Source organism: Danio rerio, chromosome 7, assembly GCF_049306965.1.
Source record: "Danio rerio strain Tuebingen ecotype United States chromosome 7, GRCz12tu, whole genome shotgun sequence".
NCBI classification, from domain to species: Eukaryota; Metazoa; Chordata; class Actinopteri; order Cypriniformes; family Danionidae; genus Danio; species Danio rerio.
Genome location: NC_133182.1, coordinates 13,271,508 through 13,292,500, shown reverse-complemented (window position 1 = coordinate 13,292,500; position 20,993 = coordinate 13,271,508). Strand labels below are relative to the sequence as shown.

Here is a 20,993-nt window from a genome sequence, read left to right as displayed (position 1 = left end):
TCAGAGTGCTAATGACACGTTAGTGGATCTCTTGTTCTTGTGTAAAGAGTTCAGAGGCTTTGACAGCACCCAGTGTGTGTCATTACTTCAGGCATGACAAGCTCTGCACGTCACTGTCTATCCGCCGAACAATTCACATCTATTGTTCCTGTCCCAAGTCTACCCCTTTTAGACACTTCATCCGTTTGGCCACTTTTTGGTAACGCTTTACAATAAGAATGTATCAGTTCAGTAATGTGTTTACTAACATAAACAAACAATAAACAATGCATTAATTTCAGTATTTGTTCATGTTAGTTCAATTCAATTCACCTTTATTTGTATAGCGCTTTTACAATGTAGATTGTGTCAAAGCAGCATCACATTGAGATTTTAGTAAATTGAAAGTTATGTTAGTTAATGTTATATCGGAACTGTAGTTAGTTAGTTTCATGAAAATACAGTTGTTCATTGTTAGTTCATGTTAACTTAACTAATTAACTAATGTTGTTTGAATGTTAAATATGCATTAGTAAATATTGAACTATTAATAAATGCTGCACAAGTATTGTTCATAATTAGTTCCTGATAATAAATGCATTACCTAATGAAACCTTAAGAGGGTTAAGCCCGATTCAGCGTCAAAGCTCGACCGAGGGCGTGTCTGAAGTTGGGGCTAACGCGATCGTCATAGCAGCATCAGCCAATGAAATTAGTCAGCAATTGACTACTGTCTGAGCTGGTGTATTTGCATACATCGATCTGATTGGCTGACACTTCCATTGGTGCTTGAAAAGTTGAGAAAGTCCCAACTTCTGCAGCAAGCAACGCCATTAAAGTGGCGCTGACGGATTTTCAATACAGTTTGGCAATTGCCAACGGTGGCGCAGTAGGTAGTGCTGTCGCCTCACTGCTAGAAGGTCGCTGGTTCGAGCCTCAGCTGGGTCAGTTGGCATTTCTGTGTGGAGTTTGCATATTCATCCCGCATTCGTATGGGTTTCCTCTGGGTGCTCCGTTTTCCCGACAGTTCAAAAACATGCGGTACAGGTCAAACGAGTAAATAAAAATTGTCTGTATTGTATTTGTGTGAATGGAAGTGTATGGGTGTTTCTCAGTGATGGGTTGCAGCTGTAAGAGCATCCGCTGCATAAAGACATATGCTGGATAATTTGGCGTTTCATTCCGCTGTGGCGACCCCAGAATAATTAAGGGACTAAGTCGAAAAGAAAATGAATGAATGAATTTTTGTTGTTGATATTAATATGGTTCGTTTTTGTTTTGTTTTTCCCATCATTGACTGTTTGTTTTTTTAATTTTATGTTACATCTAAAAATTTTAAAACAATGTTTATTGCATTACATTAGTTTCTTGTGTGTTATTAAATGAACTAAAGTAGTTTACATTAGACATTTCTTTTCAGTGTTTTACCATATTTTTACTTGTAACTCAACTGCCGTTATGTAAAACTATATTGGATTCCTTTTTACAGTGTAAAGGCTTGTACACAACAGGACGCTTTTCGTTTGCATTTTACGTTTTTCCAGATTTAAACCCAAGCAATTTTTACTGCCGTCGAGCAGAAGAGTATGCAAAAGTACTCCTTGACGTCAGATGGCGCTACACAACTTTACACTTTTGATAACACAGAAGAAGAGAAGAGAGAAAGTTGACACGCTTGTTGTTAAAGTTACTGGAGATTGAGGATGTTAAGAATGTTGAGGATGTTTACTGTATTACTTTGCTTTCATGTGTATGAAATACTGTAGTTTACTTTAGAAATGTCTTGTACAGTTTCTACACAAGGTAATCTTGCTGCCTTAAAGGTTTTAGTTGAATCAAATTAACTTTTCAAGTCATCTCAACTTGCATCAATCAAACAGACAAATAATTTTAGGTTAAAATTTGTTTAACTTAAAAAATATTAGTTGAAACCTGATTAACTTATTAAAGTAAGTTAAAGCAACTTAAAAAATATTTGTTGTCTCGACTTTTTGTTTTTAAATGTTTTACAGTGTACTTTACTATTATTAGTAAAATTCTCCAGGTGCCAATTGTTTTCCTTTAAATTTGAAAGATTTTTTTTACGGTGTAAAGGTGATAACGGAGTCCAGAAAAGCAGGGATCCACTCACACTGCCATCGCTGCAGGGTTTCAGCTCCTTCCATAAGGTCTGCATGGGGACCAGTTCCACTTTGTTCAGAGGGATGGACACCTCTCCTATAGGGTCATTCCTGCTAAAACGGTCATAATCCAGCACTTGCAGGTACAATGTGCGCTGCACCACCTTCTCATAAGGAAACCCTGGGAGAGATATGAGAACAGGGTCATTTTAGCTCACAGTAATAGTTTACAGCTCAATATGGGATAAAAATATACTGTAAATACAAATATGCAGTTGAAGTCAGAATTATTAGCCCTCATAAATGATTGGCCCTCAACATTTCTATCATATTTTTGATCAAATAAATACAGACATTGATGCCCTTTTTTACTCTAGCACAGGGATGTCAAACTCAATTCCTGGTGGGCTGCAGCTCTGCACAGTTTAGTTCCAACCCTAATTAAACACACCTGATCAAACTAATTGAGTCCTTCAGGCTTGTTTGAAACTTACAGGTAAGTGTGTTGGAGCAGGGTTGGAACTAAACTGTGCAGGGCTGCAGCCCTCCAGGAATTGAGTCTGACATCCCTGCTCTAGCACTTCACAACCACCTTCAAACTGCTCTCAAAATTAAAACAGTGTTTATCAGAGATATAAAAAGCACACTAACCTTCAAACAGGAAGGTCTCGTTCCAGTGAGGGTTCAAGTTCTTTCTCTTAACCTTGGTCTCCAGTTTGTGCTTCTTGTCTGGCAGCAGATAAAGCTTGACGAAGGGATCTGAAGTCCCGGAGAAATCTTTAGCCGGCAGATCTTGACCCTTCAGGATCTTGACTGTAAGTGTGGAGTCCTGAAAACTGTACCCCACGCTGAACTGGATGCGGCCCAGCTTTTCACACACCGGTCCTTCATGTTCCTCTTCCTCAGAGCCTGGAGACAACTGAAAAGACAAAGACAAAATTATCAGTAAACACACCAGTCGCTTATCTGAATGTTTAAATTCATTCATTCATTCATTCATTCATTTATTTATTTTCCTTCAGCATTGTTCTTGATTTAATTGGGGTCACCACAGTGGAATGAACCACCAACTACTCTGACTTGTTTTTATGCAACGGATGCTCCATCGTTTAAATTCATTATTTAATTTTATTTTTAACTTGATGCTGCTGCAAACTAATACAAATACTAAATAAACAGCATATATTTTTACCCGAAAAAAAAATCTGATACATGGAAGTATATGCAGACAAAAACATTAACATTTTGCAGTGGCCCAGCCAGAGTCCTGATTTAAATCCAGTTGAGAATCTGTGGAGGGAGTGAAGAACATTTTTATTCTTAAAAAGTGCACAGTAAACAGTAAAATCAAATGAATATAGACATTTGTGAAACTACTTTTGTGTCTTGAGAAAAATCGTGGTATGTGTAGGATGAGGGGCCTGCAGAGAAATATGTCAGATCAACACTATGAGAGAATGACTGTATATTTAAAACAAACATATAAAGGTATATCTGTGAGAGGCTTCCAGGATAGTGAGTGATGTATTATCATATCAATGTACCATTCTGACCATGCATGTAAACACGAAGAAGAAGTTACATCTATTGAGAGACAAATAGTGTGTAGACATACAAGGTGATGGCAAGGAGACTCTCCAATCTAAAGGATGAATGGGCAAAAACATTAGTGTAGACACGCAAAAAGCTGCTCAGCAATTATAGGAAGTGTTTGATTGCTATAATAGCCAATAAAGACTTTTCTATAGATTATTGAGAGGAGTATGAATAATTTTGGACGTGAAACTTTTTGTTCAAATATAAATAAAAGCTAAGAAATATTTTTTCCACAATGATGGCTCTTGTATACATTGCCTTATTGTGTTTAGGAGAAGCCTGACATAATCAGAAACCTTAAGTCATAATTTGCCAGGGGTATGAACAATTTCTGGATTAATAAAGGGACTAAGCTGAAAAGAAAATGAATGAATGAATGAATGGGGTTGGTTAGGGGGCCCCGCGTCGTCGCGATTTTCAATAAACTGTTGGGAACAACTGTGGTCGGAACCAAAGTTCACACGTCTGTGTTCTCTGAACACCTCTCAAGCGGTGGACTACTTCATTCTGATTGCTTGCCGCCAATGTTGCCAACTTAGCGACTTTGTCACTAGATTTAGCGACTTTTCAGACCCCCCTAGCGACAAATCTAGCGACTTTTTTGTTTGTTATTGGAGATTTTTTTAGACTGTCATTTTTCCATACCGTACCGTCCCTACTCTTCTCAACGAGCTGCGTGTGATGCCGCCGGCCCCTCCCCCGCCTCACAGCACTGACAGGCGGCCCAGTCAGTCCTCGTACAGCAGCCTCTCCCACCTGCAGCCCGAGAGCAGATCACCCCTCTGCGTACCGACGACAAATGATTTAGCACAGGCAGTGTGAAGGTATTTCCCTTGTACAGTCTAACCGATCTACTTCTACTTTATTTTAACAATTTATTTGGACCGTTTATTCTTTTCTTGTTCACAATCACAGATATTTTAGTGACAGTTTCTGAACTTGTCTGAGTTTAATACATATGAGAGATTGCTGCACATTCACTAACGTTACACATCTATAATGTTATACTGTATTCAAACAGCAATAAATTTAGTTAAATAAACATGCTTATATAAAGTGTAGTGCAATTTTAAATACCCCTTTATTAACCATAGGCTGTTAAACAGAAACGGTAGAACGTGATGACGTCAATGATATGCAAATTAACGTATGACGTACCCCATCTCCCCCCCCCCCCAATCATCAGGGGGCCCCGTCAGCGATCCCTGCAGGGGGGCCTCCGCATTTTGCGCTACGCCACTGCACAAGATCGCCCCGCCCCGTCATATTTAATTAATTATTTCACTGTAATAATAATAATCATCATCATCATCATCAGGGCCTGACCAGCCACTGTGGTTGTAGTTGCGTTTCCAGTCACAATTTCACGCAAGAGAAAGGGAGCGCGCACGCGTTTTAAACAGTCGCGCGCATCACAACAGCTTCTGGCGTTTTTTTGGGGGGAGCGCATGGAAAAAGGCAGTTTTTCACTGTAACCCCTGGCCTTTTCTTGACATCAGCGGAGACGCGATTATTTGATCCTGGTCCACTTTTGTTGCGTTTTTATACATGTTTTTGAAGTTGAAGGCTACATCTTCATCTAAAAGTTTGTCAACATGACACAGACCAACATTACTCTCATTACTGAGCAAACTGGGTGCACTTCACTGGCGGCGATTCTCTTCCCAGGGGATGCTGAGCTCGCGCAGAATCCTGAACGCTCTATACTCAATACATCGCACTTTGTAAAGAAACTGGTCTGGCGGATATTGCGTTTTGTGAAAAAATACATTTTGTACTAGGCCTAAAATGTACATTCATAAATGTTATTAATGGCAGCAATTCACACATGGATTTAGGTACATCTGAACAGTGATTTTTAATAATTAAATCCAAATGTCAAAAAATGGCGTTTATCGCGTTTAGACTGTTAGACTGCACAAACATAACTATTAAAACATTTCAGTTGTCAATTATAGCACAACCACCCCATCTCCCCCCCTTAAACACACACACACACACACACACATACACATTCACCCACACACAGTTATGAAAATCTGTTGTCTTCACATTAATATGTGTTGAAGGGCGAAAAGTTGTGGGACGGTCAGTGGTCTTTACAAACACCTTAGTGATCCATCACTTAAAGTGGTCTGACAAGCAGCAGCATATCAAATTAATGAACTCCTATCTGTGTGTCAGGACCTTGGCTGAAAGTTGGGCTTAATTTGACATGCCATGCCCCGATGCTCGGATCCTCCCCGGTGAGACACAGAGCTGGCGCTTATAAGAGCTTCTGGCACCCTCTTAAAGAGAAAGCACCATCATTAGCCCTCATCACATCTCTTTAAAAACGCCTTCCCACCCACAAGACAACACGGGGACCCCTGTGAAGGCCGTCATCCTGCACATCACACCAGTTGTAATTGTGGGGCTTTTTGAGGAGGTAAGTTTCCTTTGACACTTGTATGTGTGTGTGTGTGTGTGTGTGTGTGTGTGTGTGTGTGTGTGTGACTGACTGACTGACTGACTGCAGTAACAGAGAGCAGCAATTACTCATGATGCATCCCTGTGTTTAAAGGACTCACTTCAAAAGACTAGCATCGTTGAATGAGGGGCAAAGAATGGAAAATAACAAAAAGAAAACCACAGAAGCCAGTTTGTGCTGTTTTGCTCAGGGAAAAAGTTGAGATGTAAACTCTGAATTGTGAGATATAAATATGGAATTATGAAATGCAAACTCATATTTTTGATATATGAATTGAGAATTGTGAAATTTAATCTCAGAATTGTGAGTGGAAAAAAATATGAGATATAAACTCTGAAAAAGTGTGAGATAGAAACTCATAATTAAACGACTTGGCTTGTTACAGAAAGAGTGGAGGAAGAAAAGAAATAAGATATAAACTCAGAATTGTGAGATAATAAACTCAGAAATTTGAGACAAAAACTCAGAAAAATAAGAGATATAAACTCTGAATTGTGAGACAATAAACTCAGAATTGTGAGATAAACTCAGAAAGATATGAGATATAAACTCAGGAAAAAGTATGAGGTATAAACTCAGAATTGTGAGTTAAACTCAGAAAGATATGAGATATAAACTCAGGAAAAAGTATGAGGTATAAACTCAGAATTGTGAGTTAAACTCAGAAAGATATGAGATATAAACTCAGGAAAAAGTATGAGGTATAAACTCAGAATTGTGAGATAATTAACAGAATTGTAAGATATAAATTAAGAAAGATTATGAGATCTAAACACAGGAAAAGAATGAAATATAAACTCATACTTGTGAGATGTAAACTCAGGAAAAGTACGCGATATAAACTCATAATTGTGAGCTATAATATAAATAAAATGAGATATAAACTCATAATTGTGATATAAACTTAGGAAAAGTATGAAATATAAACTCATAATTGTGAGATATAAAATAAATAGGATAGAAACTCATAATTGTGAAATATGAACTTAAGAAAAGTATGAAATACAAACTCTTAATTATGAGATATAAAGTTAGGAAAAGTATGTGTTATAAACTCATAATTGTGACATATAGACAAAAAAAGAGCAATAAACTCATAATTCTGCAATTTAAACTCAGGAAAATTATGAGATATAAACTCATAATTGTGAGATATACATTTAGAAAAGAAATAAGATATAAACTCAGAATTTTGAGATAATAAACTCAGAAATTTGAGACAAAAACTCAGAAAAATAAGAGATATAAACTCAGGAAAAGTATGAGATATAAACTCAGGAAAAGTATGAGATATAAACTCAGGAAAAAGTATGAGATATAAACTCAGAATTGTGAGATAAACTCAGAAAGATATGAGATATAAACTCAGGAAAAAGTATGAGGTATAAACTCAGAATTGTGAGATAATTAACAGAATTGTAAGATATAAATGAAGAAAGATTATGAGATCTAAACACAGGAAAAGAATGAAATATAAACTCATACTTGTGAGATGTAAACTCAGGAAAAGTACGAGATATAAACTTATAATTGTGAGCTATAATATAAATAAAATGAGATATAAACTCATAATTGTGATATAAACTTAGGAAAAGTATAAAATATAAACTCATAATTGTGAGATATAAAATAAATAAGATAGAAACTCATAATTGTGAAATATGAACTTAAGAAAAGTATGAAATACAAACTCTTAATTATGAGATATAAAGTTAGGAAAAGTATGTGTTATAAACTCTTAATTATGAGATATAAAGTTAGGAAAAGTATGTGTTATAAACTCATAATTGTGACATATAGACAAAAATGAGCAATAAACTCATAATTCTGCGATTTAAACTCAGGAAAAGTATGAGATATAAACTCATAATTGTGAGATATACATTTAGAAAAGAAATAAGATACAAACTCAGAATTGTGAGATAATAAACTTCGAAATTTGAGACAAAAACTCAGAAAAATAAGAGATATAAACTCAGGAAAGTATGAGATATAAACTCAGGAAAAGTATGAGATATAAACTCAGGAAAAAGTATGAGATATAAACTCAGAATTGTGAGATATAAACTTCAAAATAAGTATGAAATATAAACACTGAACATTTATGAGATACAAACAAAAAAAGAGATATAAACTCATAATTGTGAGATATAAACTCAGAAAAAGTACTAGATATAAACTTAAAATTGGGAGATATAAATTTAGAAAAGGAATTAGACATAAACTCATAGTTGTGAGATAATAAACTCAGAAATTTGAGATATAAACTCAGGAAAAAGTATGAAATATAAACTCATAATTGTGAGATATAAACTCAGTAAAATTATGAGATATAAACCCAATAAACAATATGAGATATAAAGTCAGAAAAATTATGAGATATAAACTCATAATTGTGATTTTACACTCAAAATTGTACACATGAAATCTAAATGAAATAAACTCAGAACTGTTCGATGTAAACTCAAAGAAAATAAACTCAGAATTGTGACATTTGAACTAAAAATTGCTAGACATAATATCTACATTTTGAGATATAAACTCAGAATAGTGAGGTGAAGTCAAATATGAAAATATAAACTGATTCATGATAACTAAATGCAGAATTGCATATACAAGATGTAAAACAGGAATTGTGAGACTAAAACATAATTGTTGGAAAAAAAATCAAAAATGCAAGATAATAATAGAAATTATGAGAAATAATCTTATGATTATGAGATATAACACAGCTTCGGTAAGATTTAAACTTAAAAAAAGAAAGAATTCATGCAGATAAGAAACTGTGAATATAAATATAAATTCAGAAATATGAGATGTAAATTCATAATTGGAAATTGTAATCCCAGAATTGTGAAATGTAATTTTATAAACTTAAAATTGTGAGATGAAGTCAAACTTGCAAAATATAAACTCGAAATTATAATTATTATAATATTATTTGTGAGATTTAAAGATCTGCAATTCCTATTTCCTTTCCTTTCTGTTTTATTTTGCTTTTTTGCACAGGGGGAAGTCAGAACTGTGATATGTGAACTTTGATAAATAAACTAGAAACCAGGAATTGTTGGCTATAAATTTGAATATAGTGTCAATGTTTTTTTTTCTTTCCATGTTGTGTAAATCCTATAGAGTCCAGAGTACACAGACACACGTTGTCATTACCATCAGCATGTCGCTGGTGACAGAGTTGGCCAGGTCTGAGACGGATGAGTTGGCGTCTGTCCGCCGGTGGCTCTCGTCTGGGGTCTGGCCTTTAGGACTGCTGCCGGGTTTGTTAGATCTGAAAAACAACCACAAGAAAAAAAAACAAAACTGTCACTTGTTATTGCACGGAGCATTAAAATACTATTAGAATACTGCTACCATATTCATTTCATGTTCAATTTAAAGTCATACATTGCTTGAGTTGCCTATAATTAAAGGAATAGTTCACCCAGAAACTGAAAATCCGGTCATCATTTACTCTTCCATCACCTGTTCTAAACCTGTTTGACTTTCTTTATTCAGTTAAACACTAAAGAAGATATTTTGAAGAAAACTGGAGACCTCTGACCATTGACCTCAATAGTAATGTTAGTCGATGGTTACAGGTTTTCAGATTACTCTAAAATACTGTGTGCTAATTTGCGTTCAACAGAATAAAGAAATTTATAAAGGTCTGGAACGATTAGAGGAAGTAAAAAGGAATAAATAGTGTATACATTTTCATTTTGGGGTGGACTATCCATTTAGGTGTGTTGTTATTTTTCCCCAACCAAAAGAGCTTTTTGCCCTTCTGGTAGAAGCTGCAACTACACCATCTGACTCCCCAAAATGAGCTTGATAGACAATTACTTAAATGTATCAAAAGATAGCTCGGTTCCTTTATTATACAGGGGTCGCCACAGTGGAATGAACCGCTAACTTATTCAGCATATGTTTTACGCAGCGGATGCCCTTCAAGTCAAAACCCAGCTCTGAGAAACACCCATACACTAGGGCCAATTTAGGTTATTCAATTCACCTATATATATATATATATATATATATATATATATATATATATATATATATATATATATATAAATATATATATATATATATATATATATATATATATATATATATATATATATATATATAAAAATATATATATATATACATATATATATAAATATATATATATATATACATATATATATAAATATATATATATATATATATATATATATATATATATATATATATATATATATATATATATATATATATATATATATATATATATATATATATATTTAGCCCCCCTTTGAATTTTTTGGTAACACTTTACAATAAGGTTCATTAGTTAATGCATTTACTAACATGAACTAATCATGAACAACACATGTACAGCATTTATTAATCATAATTGAACATTTACTAATGCATTATTAACATTCAAGTCCATGCTTGTTAACATTAGTTAATGCACCATGAGTTAACATGAACTAACAATGAACTACTGTATTTTCATTAACTAACGTTAACTAACATGAACAAATAAAGTAGTAAATGTATTGTTTATTGTTTGTTCATGTTAGTAAATGCATTAATTAACATTAACTAATGAACCTTATTGTAAAGTGGACCAATTTTTTTTTCTTTTTTTAAATATTTCCCAAATGATTTATTTTTTCCACCCAATTTCTGGTTAATGAAGAGAAGATTGTTTCAACACATTTCTAATCAAAATAGTTTTAATAACTCATCTCTAATCACTGATTTATTTTATCTTTGCCATGATGACAGTAAATAATATTTTACTAGATATTTTTCAAGACACTTCTATACAGCTTAAAGTGACATTTAAAGGCTTAACTATGTTATTAAGGTTAAATAGGCAGATTAGGGTGATTAGGCAAGTTATAGTATAACGCTGGTTTGTTCTGTAGATTATCAAAAAAAATAGCTTAAAGGGGCTAATAATTTTGTCCTTAAAATTGTGTTTAAAAAATTAAAAACTGCTTTTATTCTAGCTGAAATAAAACAAATAAGACTTTTTCCAGAAGAAAAAATATTATCAGACATACTGTGAAAATTTCCTTGCTCTGTTAAACCTCTTTTGGTATATATATTCAAAAAAGAAAAAAAAATCAAAGGGTGCTAATAACTCTGACTTTAACTGTATATGTATATATATATATATAGAGCACAAAAATCTCAACATTGGAGTAAGTCAACATTTAAAGTTCTACTTTATTTTTTAGTTGACATTTTTGAGGTAAATAAAAGTAATTTGGGTTTTCTTTTCACTGTACAATTGAAAATATACTAAGAACAGACAGAAGAAGAAAAAAAAATTATGATGATCATATCATTTTCAAGTCCTGAGTCGTGGCTGGAAAGGCATCCACTGTGTAAAACATATGCTAGAGTAGTTGGTGGTTCATCTCACTGTGGCGACCCCCAAATAAACCAGGGATTAAGCAAAAGAAAAATGAATAAATAAATGATCAAATCCTCCAGTAAAGTCTAAAGAATGCAGATTTAAACATACTGCAATGTTGGGTGTATGTAAGTCCTCTTAAACTAGAGATGTATGGCTTTTTTAGTTGACGTGAGAAACTGGTTTGTAAAAACATTTCTTGGTATTTAAATCTACAGACACAGATTGAAAAATGAATAGTGATAGTATTTCTTTTTCTAACTATGGAAGTTACAGGTTTTCAGCTTTCTTCAATATATCTAGAAGGAAAGGCTTGAAACAAATAAAGTGTGTGTAAATGACAACATAATTTGTTGAATTATAAAAAACATAAATATTTCAGGAGTTTTATTTAAAGTTAGACTGAAAAAACAAACACTTTACAAAAAGTCAAAAAGCCCAAAATCTCAGAACTGACATAATTTACTTGGTTTCTTGGAAATAAAATGCCATTGACTCATTCCTACCACAGATGTCAATATCTGTGCATCTGCAACATTCTTCTGAATATCTTTTTTTGTGTTCAACAAAAACTCAAAGTTTTAAACAAGTGAAAGATGAGCAAATTATGACAGTTTTTTTATTTTTGGGTGAACTATCCCTTTAATATCCTGTGCTTTTGCTGGCAAATATCTCACATTAATGCATATACAGAAATAAAAAGCTGATAGCAGCTGATTATTGAGAAAAGCGCTCAGTTAGGATGCAGCCTGTGTATGCAGTTCACTAGGTATTAGAGTCTTAGTGATAACACACAGTCTGACCTTTGTCCTCACCGAGGAGCTAAGAAAAAAGGCACCATAGTTGTAATACAAGGACATTACAGTTCTGTGGAGATTTGGGATAAATAATAAATGTTACAATGTTCTGGCTGAGATGAAGTGCACGAGAAAAGGACACAACAGAAATGGCGCTGTGAGGCGAGGAAAGCATTACAGGCAGTATTTACTCAGCTCACAACAACGTGGAGATAAAAAGATGGAAAAATCACTGAGATAAAACGATGGGGCTGTTTTTTTTTTTTTTTTTTATTAAAGAATGTTCGAATCAAAAGAAAGCCAAAGCACAAACAAGTTTATCATCTAAAGCAAGAATTCTGGAGAGGAAACAGATGCAGATGGATGGAGTCGGAAAAACAGAGAGATATCAGATGCCAGGGCCGGAAAGTTGAATGAATCTGAAAGGAGACGAGTCTGGCTTGCATCATTTCTTGTTCTATTCCAAGATCATAGGCAAAAATAAAAGATTCATAAACAAAATAAAAGAAACAATATACAGCAACTGAATGTATTTTTAGGAAAGCCTCTAAAAACAAGTGTTGAGAGCCTCTAAAAACACATGTCTGAGTGTGATCAGAGACAACACATGTTCAGTTCAGTTCAACACACAAAATGTGTTATAAAAACTAATTAATTAAGTTTTTCTTCGGCTTAGTCCCTTTATTCTTCAGGGGTCGCCACAGCGGAATGAACCGCCAACTTATCTATCCTATGTTTTACACAGTGGATGCCCTTAGAGTTACAACCCAACACTGGCAAACGTCCAAACACACCCACATTAACTACAGCCAGTAGTTTATTCAATTCACCTATAGCATATGTGCTTGGACTGTGGGGGAAACCAGGGAGAGAAATATGGGGAGAACATGCAAACTCCACACATAAATTCCAACTGGTCCAGCTGGGACTCGAACCAGTAACCATCTTGCTGTGAGGTGACAGTGCTAACCACTGAGTCACCGTGTCGCCCCGTGTTATAAAAATGTTAGTATTACATAAATGTGCAGCATGAGTTGGTGTCTTGTTTTTGTATGTATCTAATACAACTGTGTGTTACTAAAACATTTGAAGTGTATATTGACATTTATAATGTTTGTGTATGTTATAGGGCTGCAACTAACGATTATTTTTAAAATCAATTAATCTGTCGATTATTTTTCTGATTAATCAATGAATCAGATAATATATATATATATATATATATATATATATATATATATATTTCCAACCGTTTATTCAAAAAAGCTTATCCCTGAGCTTTTATAATAATAATAAAATAATAATAATAATAATAAAAAAAAACTAAGTAGTTTTGTCCAGTTTTCATTCCAAATATCTAAATATTTTTAAATCAAGATACATACTAGACACATGAAACAGCACAAGAAATTATGTCTTAAAAAAAAAAACACACCTCAAAATTAAGTGATTGTTTGCATAAAACAAGTTAAATTATTTGTGAATTGGGTAAGAAAAAATAATCTTAATAAGATATAATCTCAAACAGTTCACATAAACGTGTAAGTAATCGTGATCTATAACATGAGATAGTCGTCGCCATATTTACTTGCGGCTGCACATTTGCCTCATTCATAAAAAGCAGAACACTCAGGATTCAGCACATAAATTCACCAGACAATCCCAAGGGGCTGGTGAACTTAGAGAAGAGTAGATTTAACTTTATAGGTACTTTCACTGTGTCATGTGTGTATCTGACATGAATAAAACACATCTGCAAATTATATTTGAATGGATTGTTAGACTCTCTTGTGTGTTTTACAAACTCTAAATGTTTTGTTTTACTAGTATTGTTGTGTATTTACATGTCTAAAACATAAATGAAGCATTAGGCGGTTAAAACGCTGCATAATTGTGATAATATGACACGTCTTTTTCAGTGGGGTTAAGTTGGTTTTGTTTTAAAAAAAAACAAAACAAAAAAAAAGAAGCACTTTTCCGAAGGTCCCTTACTGAGAGCTCTGCTCAGCGCGAGCTCTCTCTGACTCAGGGCCAGACATCGCGCCAAAGCTCAGTTTGATTTTCTCAGTTGCCGCTCTAGAGGTAAACGAGCTAACGCCAATTTGTCATGCTTGTCAAGCTGGATAACAAGTAAAACATCAGCACCAGGGGCTTTACGGTCCTCACTTTAAAACGAAACAAAAGAGGACCCTGCTGTTGTACCTTCCTCTTCATCCCTGTCTATGAGGCGCCGAGCTCTGTATAAGTGCGCAATAGAGACAATGTTCACGCCGCACTGAACTAAAGTGTTTTTTATTGATCAAACGTCCCTGTGTCCCGCGACACAACGAATCTGTTTTGAAATTCGTTGCCAACGCTTTTAGTAATAGATTTTTATTGATTTATTCAATTCGTTGTTGCAGCTCTATATGCTTATTATAGAATGTCAAAGGAAACCACTGCTCACATATCTGTTCACATTTTGTTCCAAGAGTTCACACTTAGATATTGCTTGATAATTGGCACGCTGTCCCAGGAGAGAACCCTGAGCTCCGGGTTAACTAAGCCCAGGGCTCCCGCCTGGTCAATGAGCATGTAAGGGAGTACAAGATCAGGTAGTTCTCGAGAGCTCCCCAAGGTAAAAGAAAAAAGTGGAGATGGAGTGATTGGGGGGTTTCTAAAAAAAAAAAAAAGGTGGGAAAAATGCTAGTCAGGCTATTTAAAGCGAGTTTAAAATGATCCGATTTGCTTATTAATGATTACAGATGAGAGACCAGTTATGATCAATCATATCACGTGCTCCTCTCGAAATTAGTGTGTAAAATTCCACTTATGTGTTTTCCCTTTGACATGGTAATAATGCATTATGTTCCACAGCAGACTGTCTCACATTCATCATACATCATATATAAAAGGTGCTTTATTAAAACATTTATCAAATATAACTCATATCTGATAAGCACAATCAAATAAAATGTCAAATATGTATGAAACGGTTCCCAACATATAAATTACCAAACGTATACTCAGGTGGTGTAGACACAAGGACCTGTCAATAGAAAATACCTTCAGAACTGGAAACTAATGGAATGTAATCTGGAATGGAATGATTCCAGCTCGATTTTCAATTCCACTTACTTGTAGTGATGTTGAAGGAACTTACTAGGCCTTTTACACTTGGGATTATTTGTATGCACCTGTTTGTTTCTGTTTCGACCTTTAATTGGAAGATGCTTCTGTTAATAAACTGCTATTTGATCCTCAACTTTGTTGTGCAGGCGTCCGCATGACACTAACCTTGTTTTCGTTGTTAAACGATGACCGAATGTGTTATTTGTAAAAAAAATAAATAAAAAATGAGATAGATAACAGTTTTGTTTATTTTTCATACTTCTTTATTCAAAATGTTTAATTTAAACTTCTAATCTCATAGCATAATTTATAAAACTGTAAGAAATTACAATTTAAACGCACATTTCTGAATAAACACTTTGTGGTAAATCAGTATGGTAACCTTTTGTCAAAATTGTAATAAATATTTTTGTTGCATTAAAATATGTGATTATGATGACCATCCGACAAGGTAATGCAGTAAGTATTAATGCTTAAAATGTCACTAAAATGCAGTATTTGAACCGCATAATTTAATATAAATCTGAGAGAATCACAGCAAAAAGATCCAGTTTTTAAGAAATAAGAACCAGCCTTTTCATTAGGCTGGCTACGGGGTTGTGAAGACATTCAATAGGTTTTCATTGTTTACATACTGTACTGTATTTTCTATTGCACTACATCTACCCTTATCCCTAAACCCAACACTTGCAGGAAACTGTACAGTTAAACAAACTCCTTCTGTATGACTTATAAGTCGAGCCAGACAGAATCTGCGGACATTATTTGCTATTTCTATTTTCTAGTTTTATAAAAAAAAATCTGCGGATTTATGAGGAATGACTTCGGGAGCATCATAATTATACATTTTATATATGAAATAAAAAATAACACCCTTTTAACTTTTATTTAATGTTTACAAATTAAACTTATTTGGCAAAAAAGCATTTCTCCCATGTAATGTATCAACTAAAAGACAGAAACGATTTCTTTACAAACTGTATTGTAAATAAATCATATGAACACTTTCATATCAGTTAGTTATGTAATTGAAATTAATTTAAAAACTGAATAAAACTAAATTTACATACATTTACACAAGTAAATCAATAGATTCAATGACGTGCTAAAATCTGTGGATTTCTGCGTGCCCAGATTCCGTGTGGCTCTTACTTATAAGCTAATTGAGAAATGAGAGCTTCAGCAATGTCCTCATAATTCACCATCTCCTTGTAATACCTGTATAATATCCATGTCATTATACAAAGTTGTGTCCTGATATGTCACAAAGGCACACACACACACACACACACACACACACACACACACACACACACACACACACACACACACACACACACACACACACACACACACACACACACACACACACACACACAAGACCTAGTAGTAAGGAGAAGTGACCTTGTTGTAAAACACTATAAATAAAGGTTGATGGATTGATTGTTTTCCTACAATGGAAGTCAATGGTTACAGCATTCTTCGAAACATCTTCTTTTGTGTTCAACAGAAGAAAGAAGCTCATAAATGTGTAGAACTACTCGAAATCATGGTGTTTTTCTTGAAACTACTTATGATGTTCCCTTCCCTCTTTCCAAGACATGCATGTCCCGAGCACACAGGGAATATGTTTCCTCCCACCATATCAATTATGCAATATCCAAGGTTTCCTGTGGATTTTTTTTTTTTTTTTACATAAGCATGATGAGAGAGCATCCCGAGGGCATTTCTGGAAGAGATGTGGCCTTTGTCAGCATCCATACTTAAGGTTTTATACGTCTACAAAATCCCTCCATTGGTGGAAGATCAGGAGGTCATTACAGCCTTCACTGCATTAATGCCTCCCGCAGGGCTGAATGGAGGTTGTGTAAGCATCAGATTTAAAGTTGTTATAACCTTCGCGAGCATGTTTAAAGAGCTTCTATTGTGATCCCAAGGTCAGAAGTGGATTAAAACGCAAAACAAAATGATTGCATTTGCATTTGTTTTACTGGCAGGCGCCGCTTTCTTAGGAGAGTGACCTAAAGGAGAGTAAATATATTATGCCACTATTACATCAGGTATATAAATACAATCTGCTTCTGGATTGACGTGTGGCTCTCTGGGTGACAGGAGACGACCGGCTGGGTGATTATTTATAGCCCGGGTTGAACAACTCAAGAGAAAAATAAGATTTTAAAACAAACAAACTAAACAGCATGCTTTAAGACACTTTATGGGACTGGGAAAATTATTCCTATTAACATTCCAATAATGTTTAGTCCTCATCTGAAATGTAAATTATTTTTCAAATATTTCTCCATTGCTTTTTAATTGAGGGAAGAGTTTTAAACATTTTTTACCATATACAAATTTAAAACCGTTTTAACTTCTATTGACTTAATTTGAATTATTAATGAATAATAATGAATATTAATTTGAATTTATTTATTTATTTAAATAAATAAACAAATACATTTAAAATAAAATTAAAATAAATAAATAAATAAATAAATGAATAAATAAATGAATTAATGTAAGTATGAGCGTATGAATATATAAAAACAGAAGAAAATAAAGAAAACAAAATAGAACAAAATAGAACACAGTAAATAAATAAATGAATAAATCAAAATAATTAGAAGGAATCAATATATGAATGAATAAATGAATAAAGGAATAAACAGATGAATAAAGATAAAATAAATGAAAAAAAAATGTTAATAATATATATAATTATATAATAAAACATAATATAATATTACATAAAATAAATAAAAATTATTTATTTATATATATATATATATATATATATATATATATATATATATATATATATATATATATATATATATATATGTGTGTGTGTGTGTGTGTGTGTGTGTGTGTGTGTGTGTGTGTGTGTGTGTGTGTGTGTGTGAATATATGAATGCATAAATAATTAAGTGAATGAATGAACAAATACATAAATTAAAGTAGAATTAATTAATTAATAATTAAATTAATAAATAAGTAAATAAATAAATAAATAAATGGGGAAAAAGGAACAAGCGAATGTTCTAACTGGGGTCTGAATGAAAAACATAAAATTCAAGCACAAGTTTTCATTCTTTCCATCAATCTGAGGACTAAATCACAACAACAGCAACAGCAACAGCAACAGCAGCAGCAGCAGCAGCAGCAGCAGCAGCAACAACAACACAAAGGTAAAATTAACTCAGTTTGAGCTTTAGGTTTAGTGTCTGAGAGATAAGCGGGCTTTTAGATAACATCAATCAGATATTAGTTTAGGCTTATCTGAATTTATGCAGATGTTTGCAAACAACAACAACAACAACAACAACAACAACAACAACAACAACAACAACAACAATAGCAGCAGCAGCAGCAGCAACAACAACAAAACTCCCAGAAAAAAAAAAGTTTCTTTAAAGCAGATGCATTGATTTTAACATTCTGGTAAATAAAAAAAACTGAAGGTAAGTTGTAATTTTGACGCTGTTTTTTACATTAGAAGAAAAAGGAAATCTATTTTTATTCAAGGGAAAGTTTTACGCATAACACAGGAATGACCAGCAGTAATTGTCACAAATATACAACAAAAACCAGCACGACAATCCCACTATAACTGAGAAATAAAATTATTCAAAATGTATGCAAAACAGTGCCACCAAAGCCTAATATCACAGCCTGTTCCAAAAACATGCCAAAAACCCAGTCGTCATTCTCGTCAGTGTTGTTTTCCTGACTTTTAATCTGAAGCAATACCGCAGAGTATCCACCGATCATTAATTCTAAGGGAGTAAATCTCAGCCGTGCTCCATGAGTCCGCAATTATCATCATCATTACTGGCAAATCGGCCACACGGCAGAAAGGCGATATCATTTCTCTGAAACAAATGTCGGAAAGAGTGGGTGAGACAAACACAGGAACAGAGCCATCGGAGCATCATTAGAGTGGCCTGCGCTCTTCAAACCGGCCTGATAATTGTGCGGATGGAGAAGAAGTGCTGAGGACGTGTGTGTGTGTGTGTGTGTGTGTGGAGGCGGTGTGTTTCTCTCAATATTTCCCTGTTTAAGCACATGGGCGTTTAGATTTTGGAAGAGTGGATGAATTCTGGCTTATAGGGCAGCATATAATGGTATTTTGAATCGTTAAAAAGCACTTATGTGTTTTGTTTTGGTCTTTTGTTGATGCCTAGAGATATACAATATTTTTATGGATCAGACGCTGCTCTTTTTTTACTTTAAAGAAGCTGTAGTACCTTTTTGACCCTTCTAAAGCATAACAATACCATCATATGTTTGCAGGTATTTACAAAACATGTGAATATAAATGTTTGTCTGAAAAACAATGCCAAAGTCAGTTTTTCTCCATTGAAAATGTGGGGTTCCCTGTCAGAATGTCTGTTGTTTTGGCCTCTATAACCAGCCCACTGCCAGTTTAAACACTTATATTTCAGCACCCTGTGTTGCCTTGGTAGACAACACTATTTAATTTTAGTCCTAAAGGCTGCTTCAATGAATGCAGGTACAACTCTAGAGGATAGTAGCATCCTTTAAAGTGCAGATTCTGACTTATAAAAGTCCACATGAGGTGGTTTTTAATTAGTAAATATTAGTAAATAATACAAATATTACAAATATAAACAGCTTACAGTGAAAGACTCGATCGTCAGACATGCTTGCTTCTGTTTGGGTTGTCAATCTGGCAACATGTATGTGCGTCGAGAGTCCTCAGAGATGCAGGGTGGGAAAAAAACCCTCTAATATTTTGAATTTGGACTGCAATACCTATTTTAACCACTACGTGCAATGTGCATGTGAGCAACCAATAAAGCCTCTTTACATTCATTAGATATAATGTAAATTAAGTTTTTAAGTCAGCGAAAGTTAGGAAATTTAATAGTTCTTGCTTGAAGCCTGTGCATCCCTTTCTCCTTTCGCAATGCTGGAGAGGAACAGACTGCGCAAATGGAGCGCAGAGTAGTTCAAGTTCAAGTTCATTTATTTATAAAGCACATTTAAAAGCAGTCACGAGACAGACCAAAGTGCTGTACATATGACAGGGTAAAAAAAAAAAAAGAAGTAAAAAGACAGAATATAAAAACATTGAAATAAAGCAAGAGAAACGTCTGTAAAAATGTAAAAAATTTGCGGTAGAATGAACTATTAAAATAATCTTAAACAGTTTCATTGACTACAGCTCTCATCTGATTGGCTGAAAGGTACGAGTTGCCCTGCCTCTGCCAGCAAAGTCTCAAAAATACACACACACTTATCCAGGGCGAGTCGTGCGCGAAAGAAAACTTGCACATTCTCAATTAGGATGAACTCGAAGGTTTTAAACATTCAAAACTTTTTGTACACTCTTATAAATTTGCAAATGGTGTTTTGCATTTGTGAAACGTATTTTATGAAAATGTATTTTTATTTTGTGCACGTGAATTGTTTTTGTGAATATAAATAACGTTTTATGCACGTGAATTTGGTTTTATGCACGTGAATTTGGTTTTATGCATGTGAATTTG

General features: G+C 34.0%; 2 protein-coding genes and 1 long non-coding RNA gene across 5 annotated transcripts in view; 1 reads left to right on the top strand and 2 right to left on the bottom strand.

Annotated features, from left to right (window-relative positions):
* Positions 1-20,993, bottom strand: part of slc25a22b (solute carrier family 25 member 22b) — a 473,977-nt gene that overhangs the window by 122,727 nt on the left and 330,257 nt on the right. The gene's annotated exons all lie outside the window — the stretch shown is intronic.
* Positions 1-20,993, bottom strand: part of syt7b (synaptotagmin VIIb) — a 295,403-nt gene that overhangs the window by 8,497 nt on the left and 265,913 nt on the right. For all 3 annotated transcript variants that reach the window (XM_068222145.2, XM_068222146.2, NM_001245957.1), the window contains 3 exon segments: positions 9,331-9,448; positions 2,751-3,018; positions 2,111-2,280 (listed from right to left, as the gene is read on the bottom strand). In XM_068222145.2, the coding sequence (XP_068078246.1) occupies positions 2,111-2,280; positions 2,751-3,018; positions 9,331-9,448 (556 nt within the window).
* LOC141375314 (uncharacterized) lies at positions 4,162-9,337 on the top strand. Its single transcript, XR_012383168.1, has 3 exons — positions 4,162-4,519; positions 5,880-6,123; positions 6,259-9,337. It is a non-coding gene; the product is annotated as an uncharacterized lncRNA (long non-coding RNA).